Here is an 18786-nt window from a genome sequence, read left to right as displayed (position 1 = left end):
ACCAATACAAATCTTCATTGCATTAGATCAGACTGATCTATAGTTAAATAATGTTCGTACGAAGTTCTACAATATTTTCTTTTAGTAAATTGTGTATATTTGTGAAATTATCAGATAAATATCCACCCTGTAAAGACAAAACAAAAAAGATCAGTACCATCAGTTATGTTTGCTCTTCCTTACTAAAAACTTAAATTAGTCCTCTAAATATTCTTCAACTTGACTTATGTTGAAAAATTTACTAAGTCCAGAGTCAATTTCCACACCCTGGAAAGTTAAATCATCCAAATCTATAAGATTATACGAAAGATCAAATCTTTTCAAACTTTTGTGATGAAGTATTCTTTCGGTAATGTTGAAGGAATCTGCAGTCAAGCAATTTTTGGATAAATCAACCTTGATTAAGTTTGGAGGAAGGGAGATTAGATTGTCAATTGAAGATATTCTGTTAGAGTTTATATCTATCATTCTCAATTTTTCGAACTTTAAACTGGTTGAAGGGCTAAATATTTGATCATTTATGGTCAAACTGATATTTTTATTATGACTGACATTCAAGTTCTCTAGATTATTGGTGGGTAAAACTATATCTTGTAAGCTTTGAAAAATGTTGTAAGAAATATCGAGAGAATTCGTATTTTCTAAGTTCGATAGATCAGTGTATGATCGCTATTTCTGTGTTCCAAAGGCATTTGCTCAGTATATGTAATCATCAAACATTTCAAACTATTTGGCAAGGTTCTTATTGGAGTATGTTGAACAAAAAGACAATCTTTTAAATTTAAATATCTCAAACGAGGGGGCCAAGACGTTCTAATTAAATTTTGTGATTCAACTTCATTAATATCAAATGTGAAATGTGTCAAAGGGTTCTGTGACAAATCAAGGCGAAGAAGATTGCGAGGCAATTTATCAACATTTAAAGCTTTTAATCCAACATTTATAATTTCAAGAGTAGTTGGATTAGAAGTTTTCTGTAACATATTATGGAACAAATCGAAGGAATATATCCTATTTCTAATTGTCAAAGTTCTAATATTTTGATACAGGTTAAATTTAGTTGATAAAACAAAGTAAGGATCATTATCAAAGATAATTGATTTAACTGACAGGGAAAGCTTTCTAAGAAAAGCATATTGACCGTTCAAATAATGATTTTGAATCTAACAGATCTTAAGTTTGACAATTGAAATACCCTATCATCGTTATTCAACTTTAACATTCCCAGAAATGTTACTGAAATATTTGTGAACTTGGAATTTAACGTATCAAAGTAAGATATCATAAATTGATTGAAATCTTCATAATATTCTGAAGAAATCAAAATTTCTAGATCTTTGAATTTAATGTCAGGAATTGATAATAGTCGTGCTGCATTTTCGATATGATCTATTCTATTATAAACGGGATGAAAGATTTCCAGAGTAACAAAACCGAACAGAATCTTGGACTTAAAAACTTGATGTATCAAATCTTGAGTATATGGAGCTAACGGTTTACAACCAAGAAGGATCTCTAATATTTGATCTGACCTTAATTGTTTCAAAATAAAAGCTATATCAAAGAAATCCATTCGATGAAAATTCAAAGCAAATCGAAGAGTATTTAATTCTGATTCTTCAATCAAAGGCATTAATGCTTGTTCCATGACAGTTGGGTCCAGATCCATTTTTGCAAACTAAGATTAATATGATTTTAATGATCAAGTATAATGACCACAAAGTAGATGAAGAAGTGTATTGGTAAATCGAATCATGAGAGAATTATGTGATGATATATACTTATGTTTTTATTCTGAGCAATACTAAGTTCTAAATTTAGCTTGCGAGTGACGTCTCTAAAATTAGTTAAGGGGAATTGATCACTCCTATCTTTTCCAATAGTGGTTAGTCGTTGTGAAATTAACTTAATGCAGAACTTAAAAACCAGTGAACTTGTACTAATTTTCTGGTTTAATTAATCAATGTTTGAATCAATTAAATGTCACATCATGATCTGGTAGCGTAAAAGTGCGGAATTGACATCTACATTAAGATGTGCATAGCGCACCGAAAAAACCAAGGGTGATCGGAACTTGAGTTATGCGACCGGAAGTGCAGTGCAGCTTTTAGAACGATTTTTCCTAAAGTTATGAAATATGAAATATGAAATGTGAAATTCAGCCCCATGCAAGCCTCAATTAGGTAGCAATTATAACGAATTAAGGGTTGTTTGTCTCCTTTGTACAATACGAGCTTTTCATTTACTGTTTATTTGCGAGGTTGAAAATAAAAAATTTCGAAATAAGGCGTAGTAATGGTACACTACTTTCTCAGTGTACAGTTGTTCTGAACTTGACACGGTGTAAGATGGTGTAAGATAAGAGCTTCAACATGTCTATTCCCAATCTCACTTTAAAGTGCAGCCCACCAGAACAGACGAAGAAGCAGACCAACGAAGGTTAAAGTGTAATTATAAAAATAGAAACAGAATTTGAAAAAAGAGTCTGGGTCTAAACGTTTAATGTCTCTTGGCAGTATAATTTTGTTCCAAGAAAAAAAAAGCAGAAGAAGCAAGGAGAAGAATAATGAAGCAATGAGGTGGGAGATGGTAAATAATGAGATCTCAACGTTTTCTTTGATATTCAGGAGGTCAAAACCATAATAAACTTGATAATTTTTAAATGGTTATAATTAAGATATGGTTTAGTTTATCATACGCAACTGTTCATGAAGACAATCCAGAATAGGAGAATTCATTAGTAGCATAGATTAAAATAATGTTGTTTCTATTTTTGATTTAAATTAGATTTAACGTCTAAAATAATGACAATGACACAAAACTGACGCTTAAAAAAAATGTTATGTTTTTTTTTTATGGATCGATTTTTGCTTCTACAAATTTTTCTTTTCAGTGAAGAGAATGATGAATGGAACAAGTCAAACAAAACAATTGAGGAATAGATTGGTTTAAGTAGCTAGAAGATCAATGATAGAATATTTTATATAACGATATGGTTCGAACAATAGATGTCTAGTTAGTGGTTAATTGTGAAATTAGGATAACCGATAAAAATAAAATCACGTTAAAAAATAACTCAGAAATAAACCATTTTTTTTTTCTATTTTAATACACGTTTACATTTCAGATAACTCACAATACACTTAATACGATTACTCCTTTTGTTACTTTGTAAAAGTTCAAGTTTAGGAGAGGATGGTAGTAAAAGGTGCTACAGACTTTAATGCTTTAATTGGAACCTCTAGTTATATATTCTAATATGATAGAACAAGTTATAGTTGTTAATGATTTTTTTATTGTTTAATGCTGTAGAGCCAAATGTTGGAAAATAGTGGGTCGTATATTTATATTCTATGATAAACAATTACGTAATGAATAAAATAAATTAGAATTAGAATTAGAATTAGCTATTTAAATCGAAATTTAAATTATTATTGTCGAATATTGTGTTACATCCTTCAAAAAAAAAAGAAATTAAAATGGAAACTAAAATTTGTGTGTGAATGTGTGAATGTGGGTGTATTAAATGAAGTTGAATTTTGATAGAGCCCCGATTGAATTGAAAAAGGGTCTGACTTCTAAGTGGGAGTAAATATTACGATCTTGTAAGCCTAAATTTGTTTCGTGTTCAAAAGTTTATAATTAATTAATTATTTATTTATTTATTTATTTATTTCTTAGTTATTTCTTTTCTTCAATCATTTAGCAACAACGTCATCATCGTCAATCCATACATCGATCGACCGACAGTTCCTACCCCCCCTTTCTTTCTTCCTTCCTTCCTTCCAAACATCACCTAACCAAGGATTGGATTGGATTGATTTTCATCACCATCATAATTTGTTTCACCCACCTTTTTTTTTCTTTCTTTCTTTTGACAGATCTTGGTTGACACTTATCTGAGCCCTTGCTTTACCATTCATCATTGCTTTCCCATACCATTGAACCATTCCTATCTATCAATCGCATTACTTTGCCAATTACCAATCCCCTTCCTCCCATCCCCATATAACATATCAACAACAACAATAACATCATCATCATCATCATCATGCCTTTCTTAACTATGCCCAGACCCAAACAAAAGTTTGTCGTATATAGCGCAGTCATAGTATGGTTGGTAGTCATAAATGTTTGGATCTATCGATATTATATGAATCAAGATTCAGAAATGTATAAAACCATCATAAGTAATGAAGATTCATTCTATCCTATCCATCATAAACCTGAATCTACTGATAAAGATAATAAAGATAATAAAGATAATCAAAAATCCTCAACTCCTAATAAGAAATTACATGAAAATATATCATTTCAAATTTATCTTAAACAAATGGGGGTATCTGATATAAGAGATATAACTCCAATTCATTCCACCATTTATGATCAAATCTTTGAAAATCATGATGTTAATTCTGTTTTAGGTAATCTTGATTTTAATCAAAGATGTCAACTATATTTTAATAATTTATATTATACTGATCATAATTGGATGATTGATCCCAATAAACATTTACCTGCCGATAGTTTAAGAGAATTCACTTTCCAACGTTGGAGACAATCAAAATTTAATAGTTTAAGAGATGATTATATTAAAGACAATGATATTAAACTTGAAAAAGTTGAAGATTTTAATGAAGATGAAAAATTTGAAAATGTGGTAAGAGCTAAATATAAAGAATTTTGGGATCAAACTTTAAGAGTTGAACAAGAAGTTATGGATTATTTAACTCATTTAAGAATATTCAATAAATGTTTTATTCAAAATGATGATACAAATTCTCAATCTTATTATCCATCATCATCAGATTCAAAATTTTCAACCTTTGTTAATGAACAAGCTAAATTCTTAAAATCATTCATTTCAATTGAAACTAAACAAAAAATACCAAAATTTGAACCAACAAGATTTGAAAAAAATTTAGAAACTTTAAATATGTTTGAAAATTGTAATAATTTAGAAAAAAGATCTTATCCATGGTTATCATTTAATTATCCTGTTTATGAAAAATGGGATGGACTGACATTTATTGAACCTCCAAAATTAACTCCACCTTCATTTGGTTCAAGTATTTTTGATTTTAAAATCGGTTCTTCAAAACAATATAATTGTTTCTTAAATGATTTCAAAAAGAAAGCAAATGGTAGAGGTATTGTTCTTTCTATAAATGATGGTCATGTGGATGATACTATTCATTTAATTCATTCTTTACGGGCTTTGAATAATGAATTACCTATTCAAATTGTTTTCTATGATAGTTTATCCCCAGAATCAAAACAAAGAGTGGTTAATGCTGCAAGAGAAGATTTCTTTACTTTACCTGATTCATTTTTAAAAGTAAAACATAATTTCCCCGATGATTACCTTATTGATGGATTACCTAAACAAGATATTTGGTTTGTTAATGTTTATTCCATCTTAAATGATCAATATCGTAAGAAATTCTCCAAATTTGGTAATAAATTCTTAGCTACATTATTTAATTCATTTGAAGAATTCATTCTTGTTGATGCTGATACCGTTCTTCTTCAAAATCCAAAATCATTCTTCGAACTTAAAGGTTATAAAGACACCGGAGCATACTTTTTCAAAGATCGTTCAACTCAAGAAACAAGACCTGATTCAGATTCTTATTTTGTTAAAAAGGTAAGTCCCTCAGTCATAGATCATGCTTTATTTGATATTAAGATGATCACAAAAAAGACCACCTCATTTGCCTTTTTTGAAGGATTGAATCATTTTATGGAATCAGGGGTAGTAATGCTTGATCGTACAAGACATTATACTTCAATGCTTTTGTTACCTGAATTACACTTCATGGATCCTGTAAGAAGTAGATCATGGGGTGATAAAGAATTGTTTTGGATGGCATTTGTATTTAATGGTGATGAAAATTTTGCGTTTAATTCACTTTTTGCTGCTTCGGCTGGGATTGTATCGGAACCTCGTAAGAAGAAAGATGGTACTTTTGAAAGATCAAGAGAATTATGTAGTGCTCATCCTGCTCATATTAATGGTGAAGATGAAAAAACACTTTTATGGATAAATTCTGGTTTTAAATATTGTGGTCAAGCAGAGCGTGTTAATTATAAAGAAGAAGTAGAGAAAAAGGAAAGAAGATACGCTGCATTCAATACCGAAACTGAATTAAGAAGATATTATTCAAATCCATTAGAAATAACACATGCTGTTGTTCCACCCTTCAAATCTAGAGCTGAATTACATTGTCCTAACGAAGACAATGAGCCGGGTTCAGGTTGGGATAAAACTAATCTTTGTAAAGGTTATGTTTGGTGTGCCCATAGTTCTATCGGAGGTAGAACTAGAAGAGGACAAGATAATACTCAACTAGGTCATTTGATAGAATTTACGGAAGAACAAACTGATATGTTTAAATTCTATGGTGATGTTTGGGTTGGACTTGAATAATTTAGTTTATTTCTTAATTTTTTGCATTCATTTTTATTTTCATTTCATTTACTCTCGTTAACTTTATGTTTTTGTGTGTATTATTACGTTCTTTTATTGTTAATATGAATACTCCCATAATATCTATTCTATATTAAAACTATTTTATCGTAAGAAATTAGTCATAAATTTCACCCTTTGATCTTCTCATATGCCTTTCTGGTAGCTTCACTTCCAAAATCAATATCAATATCATCATCATCGTCATCACTATTAATCATCTCTTCATCATCTTGGACTTTATTTTTCTTATGTCGCTTTGGGGATAATAAAAACTGTTTCTTCAGCTTAACATTATCCACCGCATTGATATACCTTCCACCCAACTTGTTAGTCATACTTTGTTTATAATCTTTCAAAGTATGAAAATTCTCCTTCCATTTCATTTTCTTTGATTGGATGTCTTCGGTTGAACTTGTCAAATTCCGATCTTTAGACTTATCCAAACTGATTTGATTCAACTCTTGTAATCGTTTAACTTCCTTCCCTTTAGATCTTTGAAGTTCTGTAGATTCTGAATATGTAGGATCAAACCCAAGATCTTGAATCATAACATTCGAAAATGCCTTTTCCTTCTCTATAGTTGGTGGAGCTGATGGTTTAGCATTCTTGAATAATTTCAAATTAGAAATCATTTGACTACTCTGACCTAATTTCGAAAGTTTCTTCTCAAGTGATTTATTAGCTCTCTCGTCTTGAAATTTCCGTTTCTTACCTTGATAATCAAGAATATTTGAATCGAAATAAAGACTCTTATCAAGTTTACCGCCTTCATTTTTATAAGTAGGAGTGGAATCAACAAGAAATGTCCTGTAAGCATCATTTGAAGTTCCTCCCTTTCCCATATATACAGATTGTTTAACTTTTTGAGGAGATTTCATTTGAACTGACCCATTTAATTCCATTCTTTTACTCAGACTTTTCCTAAATTTCAAGTCATAATGAAAATCGCATACATCAGTCTTAGAAATATCAATCACAGTTCGACATTCTTGAGTTGAATATGTACAATATCCAAGACTCTTAGCGATACCCATTTCTAAGATACTTCCTACCGAATTGTCATCTAATTTCAATGTAAATCCTACTCCATTGACTTTGGACATATAACCTTTTATACTATCTACTTTCAGAATTATGGGGTTTAAAATGAATACAACACTCCCAACACTCAATTTCCAATATTCTTCAAAGGATTTACCAAATAAGTAAACATCTATAGTATGATTGAAATCTCCTACTGAAAGTTTCATATATTTAGAAGATTGTTGGTTTTTATATTTGTGAGATTCATCTTCACGTACTTTAGTATTCATGGGATCAGATTTATTGATTATTATCCCCATAAAACACCAATTACTATAAGGTGGTTCTTCATAATTATTAGTGTTATTCAGTTTAGCTAAGAATTTGGCAACGTTAAGAAATTTCATAGCTGGATCAGTCTTTTTGACAATGGACTTCATGGTATCATTCTGTATAAATCGTTTACGTAATTTGATATGAGAAACAGGTTCAATTTCATTAACTTCGGAATTACCAGGTACAATCGTATGATAATCTTCAAATGAAAACTTTCTTAATGAATAATCTACTGACATTGCCTTAGCAGCTCTCATCTTAAAACTCATATCTTCTAAATTTTGAATAAAATTTGATGGTTTAACTTCTGGTTTCTTAGGCATCGATATAGGTGTTGAATCATCTATATCATCATGAGCAGAAGTTTTATATATGGGCTTTGGTTTCTCTTTACCCTTAGGTGAAGGTGGAGGTGTCCCTGATACTTCAACTCGACGTTTCTTTTCATCATTCTCAAACAACATTGGATTGTGAGTCTTTTGTTTACGTGATTGTTCATACTTTTCTCGTATATCCTGTGCCCTCAATTCGAATTCCTTTTGGAGATCTGCTAAAGCATCTGTTTCGTCTTCAGTCAATGCATCCTCTGAGTTCACCTCATCTTCATATCTTGGATCATCCATTCTCTATACTGTCTCCTCTTCAACGTTATCTACAATTTGCAACGCGTTATAAAGTTTGGATTATTTTTTTGGACCTTTACATCATTTTTGGTTTTCACAGCAAAACTGGCGATCAAAGAAAAAATTCATTGAGCTACGTATATCAAACCCACAAACTGAAATCAAATCAAACCAAATCATTTCATAATCGCCGACCACTAGGTGTATATCAGACAATGGTGGCAAGAGGAAGAAGTAAGTCAATTGTTCAGAAGATTGCTGCTGATGTCCCGTCATATAATGAAGATCATTTAAATCTAGGTGATTCAAGACCAAGTACTCCAACCGCAAGTACTTATAAGTTAACCAAATCAAAATCATTAATAGAGTTGAATGGTATCAAGCACGACGAAGAAGAAGATCAAACTACTTTGCTTGATTATCCTTTGAATGCCCAACAATCAGACAAAATATGGTCTACTTATATTGATAGTTATAACTATGATTGTTTATTAAGTTTCCAAGATATAAATTGCATTAATAACTTACATATTGATAATGTACTTAACTTTCAAAACTCATGTGCCATCAATCAAGTCCAGATTAAAGGATTCATGGATGAAACAGATGATATTTTAAATCAAATTCATTCTTTGTTAACCAAATATGATCAAATCTCACATGAAACCATTGATTTTGATCAAGAATCAAGTCATTTATTAAATCAACAAAATTCATATCAACAAAAGTATACTCAAATTGAAAATTATTTAAGACATTTTGAAAATCTCGACGCTATAACTAGAAACTTATCCAAATCAGGTAATCATTTACTTAATCAAAGACGAGATTTCTTTATAAATACTATTTTAAGAGACTTGGATGAATCTATAGAATTTATAAGATTACATCCTAAATTCAAAGATATTGAATTATATGATAATAGATTTAATCAATGCTTGACTAGAAGTTTAACTTTAATTAAAAATTATTTGATTTCAGAGTTAAAAGGGATTTATGATGGATTAAATAAAAAATTACAAGATGATTCAAAACGTTTAACAATTGATTTATTAATCTTCAATGAATTTAATGAATATTTAAAGTTTAATGATGATGGATTCAAAGATTTCATTAATGAAATCATCATAAGAATTCAAATCAATCGTGAATATCAAGGATTATTGAATGATATTTTAAATAATTATTTCAGAATAAGAGCAAATTTATTAAGACAATATATCCCCAAGCATTTAACATTTAACAAAAAGAGTCAAGATAATATCGTTCAATTATGTCAAGATCAAATTTCATTTTTCAAAAAGGTGATTGAACGTGAATTCACCTTATTTAAACGATTCTTCGTTGTTGAAAACTCTCATGTCCCTTCTTTTGTGATTGAAGAATTTTACAGCCATTTAAAGGATATCTTGGAACCATTATATGATAATTTAAGGCAATTGATCCTTCGTGAGATTAACATATCAAAATTATGTCAATTGACTTCCTTATTACAAAAGTATTATGAATTTGAAGATGATAATGATAGTTTACATAGTGGAGGTGGTGGTGGCAACTCTTCCACTCTTCCATCTATAAACTATGGTGAATTATTCCAACCTATCCTAGATGATGTTCAACAAAGATTGATTTTCAGAACTCAAATTTATGTTGATGATAAATTAATGAAATATAAACCAAAGCCTGAAGATTTGAAAGTGGGTAATAGAAAGAAAAGTAAGAGTTCTTCAAAAGTTTCTGAATCAACTGAAACTCCTGTTGAAATAATCGATGCTTTGGAAGCAGACTATCCTGATAATTTATTCCCTGATGTCTATTTACCTTTAGCAAAAGCATTAACATTATTATCAAGTATCTACGAATTAATCAATTCAGTTGTATTTGATGATTTAGCACATTACATAGTGCATGCTTGTATTATATTATTGAAAGGCGAATTTTATAAACTTTCAATCACATTCTTAGGTACCATTGATGCTCAATTGGAATACATAAAGAATTTAATAGTGTTGAAGACTCAAATTAATAATTTTGATATTCAATATACCAGAAATGATTACACAATTGATTTTACAAGTGGTTTAAGTGATATATGGCATATATTCAGATCGAAATCATTAGATAGAAATACTTTATTAGAAGTTGCCTATAAAACAGTACCAAAAGTGGTAAGCAATATGATTGATGCCAATTATGAAATTGAATTGGAATTAAATAATGCTGTAACATTCTTTATTGATACTTGTTCTCGTGATATTTGTGAACCATTATCATCTACATCAAAAGATAAAATATTAACAGAAGCCAAGGATATTAATTCAAAGTTCAAACATAATCTTTTGGTTAAAATTCCTCAACTTTATAAACAAACCAAAATTTATATTGATAATCCAAATATCATTGAATATTTGATGAATAGTTTAACTAACTTGATTGTTTTAACTTATGAAAATGATTTCTATAAAATCATAACAGATGGTTTATCTAAAATAGAAATTAAGGATGAAATTGATGATATTATGGAAGTTGATACGTTATTTGGATTTATAAATGAATTAGTGATCAACTTATATGAACCAGCATCATTACAGGAGCAAGTTATATCAAGTCCAATTCAATTCAATGAAGATATCTTGGATGATTTGACTATTGATGATATTCGTAATAACACCAGGACTCCAGATCCAGATATTTTAGATCCAATAGTTGTACTGCCAATCATCGCACCCACTGATGATAGTTTGATTGAATCAACGATTGTGGCAGAACCTCTTTCTCCACCACCAGTAAATAATGGCCATGATATTCAACCAGACAATAATTAAGTAGTTTTATGTAATATATAAAATAATAAGTACCACGTCATACAATTATTCTTCTTCAAATGGGTTGTAGATATTCTTTGATAACAATTTATTTAATTCATCTTTAACCACATCGATTTTGTCTTGCTTGATTAACAAATGACTATCATCTAATTCTTCAAGAACTATACCAGGTCTTTCATTATCTATTTGTAAGATCAACGCTCTGATTGATGGATCGCACTGCACCAAGACACCTCTTGAAGCTCTTAACATTTTATAGTGTATCAAAGGAATAAGAAGATATGGTTAAATATTTTATTACGCTGATTCATCTTTTTTTTCAAATATTGGTGCTAGTTTTGGTTGGACTGTACAGAAATATTTCCCACATACAAAACTATTTATAAATTTACAGTCATAACTCAAACTATGCTATTACTGATTGACATATTCATCAAGCACTGGCCCAATGTCAGAAGAATCAAACGATCAGCTAGAAAAGGAAGAGGATGTTGAATCTGCCATAATAGATTCATTAGTGGAAAAGGCTCCTCAATTGATTCTAGAATCCAGTAACGATAATAAAATAGAAACGACTTACAAAGACACCATAACACTGACAACAAATGGAGATGCCTCCAATGACATCAAAGACATTGTTGATGAGGCAGTAGATATCAAAGAAAACGTTCATAATGAGGAGGATGATGATCAGGATGACGAAGATGAAGATGAAGATGAAGACGACGAAGATCCACCAATACTTAAATATACCCGACTAAACCAATTACCATCCAACTTCTTTAGTAAAGATCCTGTTTCTGCCAGCAACTTCCATGATTCATACTTTATATTTGCTACCCATTCAGGAGTGATTCATATATGCAATCCAGATTTCACTCCTGTACGAACATTTAAAGCTCATAGAGCTTCAGTACTTTCTATTTACACTGATGGTATTTATTTTGCTACTGGTTCAATGGATGGTACTGTTGTAATTGGATCAATCAAAGATGAGAAAGATATAATAGCATATGATTTCCAACGTCCAATCCATGGTGTTGTTCTTGATAGAAATTATTATAAAACAAGAAGCTTTATAAGTGGAGGTATGAGTGGGAAAGTAATTTATTCAAGTAAAGGTTGGATAGGGAAAAGAGCAGATGTAATACTAGAAGAAGATAATGGGCCTATAGTAGGTATTCAATTAATCGATGATATTGTCATATGGATGAATGATAAAGGTATAACTGTTTTCCATTTAACTGCTCGACAAATAATTTCGTTAATTGAAAAGCCTGAAGATTCACACAGAAGTGATTTGTTCTGGCCAAGAGTAACCTATCCAGAAGTCGATAGAGTGATAATTGCATGGGGTAATTATATCTGGTCATTAAGAGTTTCTCTTAAAACTGCTGGAGATAAAGATGGAAGTACACCTTCATCATCAACTATGGGGAAAATATTACCATCTACTGCAAGTATTTCATTTAGAGCCATACAGGAAAAGAAAGTGGAAATTGAACATATATTCAAATTAGATTTTCTAATTAGTGGTATCTCTACTTTTAAAGACGATTTGTGGATGGTTTTAACGTATTTCCCTGCAACGATAGCTGAAAATGAAAAAAGAATATTTCATAATCCAGAAATAAAATTAATCAATTCCTCAACAGGAGAAATTGAATTCGAAGAAGAATTAGGATTGAAAAACATCAATAACCTAGGATTAAATGATTATACATTAGGACATCATATTGAAACCAATCCTAAATATTATATTATAAGTGCCAAAGATGCAGTTATTGCGGAAGAATTACAGTTGAGTGATCGATTAAATTGGTATTTGGAACGAGAGAACTATTATGAAGCCTGGAATATAAGTGAGCATTTGGTCAGTGCTATCAAAAGATTAAATTATGGTGTACAATACGTTGATAATTTAATTCAGAATAATGAGTGGGATAATGCTGCTATATTTTTACAACAGTTATTATATATTGATCTCGATAAATTACCTGATAGTGATGCCAGAAGTACAACAATTACAGCTAGATCTAATTCAAGTCAAGAAGAACGCGATCAATATATCAAAGAAATTGTCAGTCAATGGCAAACATGGGCTTCTATCTTTATTAATAGTAATCATATCAAGGAGCTTACATCAATAATACCCACTTCTGCAAGATTAAGTTTATCAGCTAAAGTTTTCAATGATATTTTACTGCATTGGCTAACAACAGATGTTGATATTTTCAATAAATTGCTAAATGATTGGGATATTGAAATTTATGATCATAATTTAATTGAAACAAACATTGAAACTGTGTTAAGTGAAACCAGCCTTAATGACAATGTTATCGTCAGTAATGATAAACTAAGAAGATGCTTGACTAATTTATACACCAAATCATATCAACCAATTAAAGCGGTTCCGCATTTGATTAAATTAAACGATGAAAATATAATCAAATATTTATCTGATAATCATATTTTGAATACGTTTTTGAATGATTTGCCGGTAATAATTAAATTACGCTTTAAAGGTAATGAACATCAAAAGGATATTAATAGAATACCAATTACCCAGCTTGAAAGCAGATTAAGTGATATAGTTGATGTATTAGTTGAAAATAGGCATGAGATATTACCTAAGACTATAATTGACTTGTTTAATAAGAATCATTTAAACTTTATGAATTATTTTTATTTGGAGAAATTGAATTTAACAGATGACTTTTTAGTACAGTCCTTTGGAAATGAAAGAATCGAATTATATGCTCAATATAATCGATCCTTAATGTTACCATTCTTAATTAAAAGTTCTCATAGTAGTGATGGATCTACCAATGAACTGAATTCAAATTACGATATTTTTAAAACAATCGAGTTATGCGAAAGGAATGAATTCATTGAAGAATTGGTTTATTTATTAGGAGAGATTGGCGAGAATAAACGAGCTTTGATGTTGATTATTGATAAATTAGATGATCCTGTTAAAGCTATTGAGTTTACAAAACGACAAAATGATAAGGAATTATGGAATTTATTATTAGATAATTCAATGAGTCGATCAAATTTTGTTAAATCATTGATTGAAAATAGTGATGATAATACTAATTTATATTATGATCCTATTACTATCTTAAAGAGAATGTCATCTGATATTAATATTAAAGGATTAAATAAGTCGATTATTAAGTATTCAAATAATAATGATTTGAATTTATTATTAAATCAATTGATTTTGAAGTTATTTTATAGACAAGCTGAAAATTCATCATTAGAGTTTAGATCACAGCTGTTGAAAGGTTGGGAAGTTGATATAAATGACTTACAAACTTTAATCAATCAATTTGAGACAATTTTAGTGTTGAAGAACTCAACCTCTATAGATTATAAACTTATGAGTGATTACATTAATAATGATCATAATAACAATCTTTTTAATGATTTAGGGAAAAAGTTGCTGCATTTACAAGAATTGAAATTAGAATTAAATGATTCTAAACCAATTAATAGTGGCTAATGATACAGTTGGTAGTCCGGTTATTCCAAATTGCAAAATTTAGATCGTATCGTATAGTGATACCAATCTAGTTAAAGGTTGCTCAAAAAAAGTAATATTTGCATGTGAAAAAAATAATATCACCCTCTTTAATTAAAACTTAGTTTGAGTTTTGAATAAATTTCCAAATATATGTGTTTTGATTGTTCTATATATAGAAAAGAAGTAAGAAATAACGATTAATGATTAAGTTAGCCTAGGGTATAGGTCTAAGAAGCTCATAACAAATAAAAAGAAGATATAACTATTCATACCAACTCCATTGATTCATTATACTCCGTCGTTCTGACCCCACCCTCCCCTCCTTCGTACCCCCACTACTTCGATGTCTGCTGTATAATTCTGCCCCTTATTTTTGTGATCGTGAAGAATGGAACAAAAAAATAGAAATTGGATGGATTGCAAATTGAGGGGTAGAAGAGTTTTTTAACTTCAAGCAAAGAACAATAACTTAACGGTTTTAAAGGCTTCTATCAAATTAACAATTAGTCACTCCCTCTATTCAGGTTCGAGCAATACTATGTAATCACCCAATAGACCCAACTATAAAAAAAGTTGAGTTATGATATTCCTTGGGTAAAAGCCTTTACTGATCTATTTATTTTTAAATTTTGGTCCATTCAAGATTGAATCAATTGCGCTTATTATTATTTTTTCTAGTATTTCACTATACATATTGATTCACATCTGCAGTTGATAGAAGTAATCAATTATCTCCAGTTTTTAATTATATATACGAACTAAGTTTTAGAATCAACAAAATATTAGTATCGCAGGTACATATCGATTCAGATAGGATAGGGAAATTATTTATTTATGGAAATTAGCAATGATACTATTTGCACATGATGTTTAATAAAGTATTGTTGAACATGATTTTACTATAATTGGGCTGATCATAGAAAGTAATGCAAAAAAAAAAAAAAAAAAAAAAACAGAACCATGTTCTCTAAAATTTAAGCTTTAAATAAAACAATTTTAAAAATATATATTAATGACAATCAACAAATCAGTCTTTGAACTCCGTTCCGTACATTTTGTGATATTGTTACCTCTGGTGTGAGATTATCCGTGCACTGTGAACATAACCTCACCTCACCATCAACTTTCATTTACTTTTCATATGGACGGAGGAGTTTATTATACTGTAATGGTTTTAACTAGCCTGTGATTAGTTAATTATATTTTGTAACTAAATCATGTTACTCAACACTATTTTATTTTATACCCTTATCGTCTAGGGAGGGCAGTACCAATAGTAGTTACCTAGTGCCTTTATCTAAGATTTTATAAGATAAGTTGACGGACATATCGTATGAATGTCAAATGATAATAAATAACTATTTTAATAACTATTTCTAATTTCATAAGAAAATCGGCGTAAATTCCATACTGACTCCGTAAATATGAGTAATGTTGCGCCAACTGCCTTCTTTCACATGCGTTTGATGCGTTGAAGCGAGACTTTACACAAAATTTAAAAAATAAAAAAAATTATGGGGAAATAAACCAAAATGCGATCCCAAAAAAAACGACAGTTTCTATTTCACATTCAAATTGGTTGGAAGGAGGAATTAACTACTTTATAAATATGATTTAATATCCTCAAAGTTTTAACTCTATTCTTCTCTGATTTTCATTTTTGGTTATCTGTTTAGACTTAGATATATATATATTCATATATTCATTTACTCATCCTTGTTGAATCCATTAAACAAGATCTTTTAGTTTCTTATCATCATCGAGAAACATTGCCTAATTGGGTAATTTTTGCTTCTGAAATTCTTATTGCGAAGATTTAAATCTCCACTTTTTTTGGATCCATTTTATTATTTATTTTATTATATATATAAAATCATTTAAGTTAGTTTAATAACTCAACTTATCTCATTTGTCAACCTCATCTCAACTGATTACAACATCAACAAAAACAACTAACCATGACTGCTCATATTGATTTTGAAGCTATCGTGCCTTATTTAACTAAATGGTATACCATTTTAGCTGGTGCCATTCTCGTTTATTTCGTTTCCAATGCTGTCAAAACTCAATTATTTATTAGAAAACATGGATGTGTTGAAGCTCCTGTTTTAAAAGATACTGGTTTCTTATGTATTCCACTTTTACTTCGTTTATTAAAAGTTAAAAGTGAAGGTGGTTTATGTGATATGGCTCTTGATTTATTCCAAAAAGTTGGTTTACAAACATTTATTATTAGATTGGTTGGGGTTAGAATTGTCTTTAGTAGTGATCCTGAAAATATTAAAGCTGTTTTAGCCACTCAATTTAATGATTTTGCTTTAGGTACTAGACATGCTCATTTTAAACCACTTTTAGGAGATGGTATTTTTACTTTAGATGGTGAAGGTTGGAAACATTCAAGACAAATGTTAAGACCTCAATTCGCTAGAGATCAAGTTGCTCATGTTCAAGCTTTAGAACCTCATATCAAAGTATTAGCTAAACATATTAAATATTCTAAAGGTTCTACTTTTGATCTTCAAAAATTGATGTTTCAATTAACGGTTGATACATCTACTGAATTCTTATTTGGTGAATCTGTCCATTCTTTATACTCTGAATCTATTGGTTTACCACCTCCAAATGATATCGATGGAAGAAATGAATTTGCTGATTCTTTCAATACTGCTCAACATTATTTAGCTTCAAGAGCTTACTCTCAATTCATGTACTTTTTAATCAATCCAAAAGAATTTAGAGATGTTACTGCTGTTGTTCATAAAGTTGCTCGTTATTATGTTAATAGAGCTTTGAAATTTAGTCCTGAAGAATTAGAAGAAAAATCAAAAGATGGTTATGTTTTCTTATATGAATTAGCCAAACAAACTAAAGATAAAAAAGTTTTACAAGATCAATTATTAAACATTTTAGTTGCTGGTAGAGATACCACTGCTGGTTTATTGTCATTCACCTTTTATGAATTAGCTAGAAATCCTGATGTTTTTAACAAATTAAGAAAAGAAATTGAAGAAAACTTTGGTGTTGGTGAAGATGCTGATCTTTCTCTTATTACTTTTGAATCATTAAAGAAATGTGAATACTTGAAATGTGTCTTAAATGAAATCTTAAGACTTTATCCTTCTGTCCCAATTAATTTCAGAGTCGCTACCAAAGATACCGTCTTACCAAGAGGTGGTGGTAAAGAAAACAATGAACCATTATATGTTTCCAAAGGTACTACTGTCGCTTATGCTGCTTATGTTACCCATAGATTACCTGAATACTACGGCAAAGATGCTGATGATTTCAAACCAGATAGATGGATCAACCCACCTAAATTGGGTTGGGCTTATGTTCCATTTAATGGAGGTCCAAGAATTTGTTTAGGTCAACAATTTGCCTTAACAGAAGCTTCATATGTTGTTGTTAGATTGCTTCAATTATTCTCCAAGTTAGATTCAAAGGATGAAGGTCCATACCCACCAAGAAAGATGGTTCATTTAACCATGTGTCATCAAGAAGGTGTCTTTGTCCAAATGGAATAAACTTGATGTCGGTGTAATAAAAAAACCAGCAAGTCATTACTGTTTTCTTCATGCATGCATGCAAGAATGCCATGTCTTAGCTGATAAATTTTAGTTCTTAGCAAATAAGAAATCATTGATTTATTTTATCATTGGTATCGCTTTCTTATGTTCGTATTTCTTTTCCTTTTGTCTATGCTTTATGTTCCAGGTTTATCCATCTATTTATTTATTTTATTAAAGTTTGTCTTTTCAATCCTCCTTCCCAAGTTAGAGCTATCTTTCATTACTACTACAAACTAAAATCAGAAAGTAAGACATGACTTATTCAACTCTTTAATTATATAGTATATTATCTAAATAAACGTATTTTATCATTTATTCTATTTCATATTTTTTTTTGCCTCAGACAACTTTTAAGCGCTAGCTGCAAAAAAAAAGTATATCTATAAACTCAAATTTATTTAAATCA

The 18786-nt window shown here is 30.0% G+C and overlaps 7 protein-coding genes across 7 annotated transcripts; 4 read left to right on the top strand and 3 right to left on the bottom strand. All coding sequences in view use genetic code 12, as the record gives it.

Annotated features, from left to right (window-relative positions):
- Window positions 1-195: 195 nt before the first annotated feature.
- Window positions 196-1669, bottom strand: DFJ63DRAFT_335296 (uncharacterized protein; the record flags this gene model as incomplete). The annotated part of the gene is made up of 3 exons (XM_064908194.1): window positions 196-563; window positions 728-1122; window positions 1254-1669. 3 exons carry the CDS (start codon window positions 1667-1669, stop codon window positions 196-198), a joined length of 1179 nt encoding a protein of 392 aa, XP_064763106.1.
- Window positions 1670-3652: 1983 nt separating this feature from the next.
- On the top strand, window positions 3653-6497 carry DFJ63DRAFT_325305 (alpha-mannosyltransferase). The gene has a single exon (XM_064907597.1). The coding sequence runs from the start codon at window positions 4052-4054 to the stop codon at window positions 6428-6430; it is 2379 nt and encodes a 792-aa protein (XP_064763105.1). The 5' UTR covers window positions 3653-4051; the 3' UTR covers window positions 6431-6497.
- Window positions 6498-6600: 103 nt separating this feature from the next.
- DFJ63DRAFT_313082 (uncharacterized protein) lies at window positions 6601-8454 on the bottom strand (the record flags this gene model as incomplete). Its single annotated transcript, XM_064906106.1, has 1 exon — window positions 6601-8454. The coding sequence occupies one exon, from the start codon at window positions 8452-8454 to the stop codon at window positions 6601-6603; it is 1854 nt and encodes a 617-aa protein (XP_064763104.1).
- A 215-nt stretch (window positions 8455-8669) lies between these two features.
- On the top strand, window positions 8670-11279 carry SEC34 (Golgi transport complex subunit; the record flags this gene model as incomplete). Its single annotated transcript, XM_064904935.1, has 1 exon — window positions 8670-11279. The coding sequence occupies one exon, from the start codon at window positions 8670-8672 to the stop codon at window positions 11277-11279; it is 2610 nt and encodes an 869-aa protein (XP_064763103.1).
- Window positions 11280-11301: 22 nt separating this feature from the next.
- On the bottom strand, window positions 11302-11632 carry DFJ63DRAFT_137004 (TFIIH complex subunit). Its single transcript, XM_064903393.1, has one exon. The coding sequence runs from the start codon at window positions 11532-11534 to the stop codon at window positions 11325-11327; it is 210 nt and encodes a 69-aa protein (XP_064763102.1). The 5' UTR covers window positions 11535-11632; the 3' UTR covers window positions 11302-11324.
- A 98-nt stretch (window positions 11633-11730) lies between these two features.
- On the top strand, window positions 11731-14790 carry VPS41 (Vps41p; the record flags this gene model as incomplete). The annotated part of the gene is made up of 1 exon (XM_064904953.1): window positions 11731-14790. The coding sequence occupies one exon, from the start codon at window positions 11731-11733 to the stop codon at window positions 14788-14790; it is 3060 nt and encodes a 1019-aa protein (XP_064763101.1).
- Window positions 14791-17190: 2400 nt separating this feature from the next.
- DFJ63DRAFT_318799 (cytochrome P450) lies at window positions 17191-18716 on the top strand. Its single transcript, XM_064906990.1, has one exon. It carries the CDS (start codon window positions 17217-17219, stop codon window positions 18333-18335), a length of 1119 nt encoding a protein of 372 aa, XP_064763100.1. The 5' UTR covers window positions 17191-17216; the 3' UTR covers window positions 18336-18716.
- Window positions 18717-18786: the final 70 nt, after the last annotated feature.

The sequence above is a fragment of the Scheffersomyces coipomensis genome, assembly GCF_036884675.1.
Source record: "Scheffersomyces coipomensis strain NRRL Y-17651 chromosome Unknown DFJ63scaffold_3, whole genome shotgun sequence".
Classification (NCBI taxonomy): Eukaryota; Fungi; Ascomycota; class Pichiomycetes; order Serinales; family Debaryomycetaceae; genus Scheffersomyces; species Scheffersomyces coipomensis.
The sequence above is the reverse complement of the archived record's forward strand: the minus strand, read 5'-3'. Positions and strand labels throughout refer to the sequence as shown.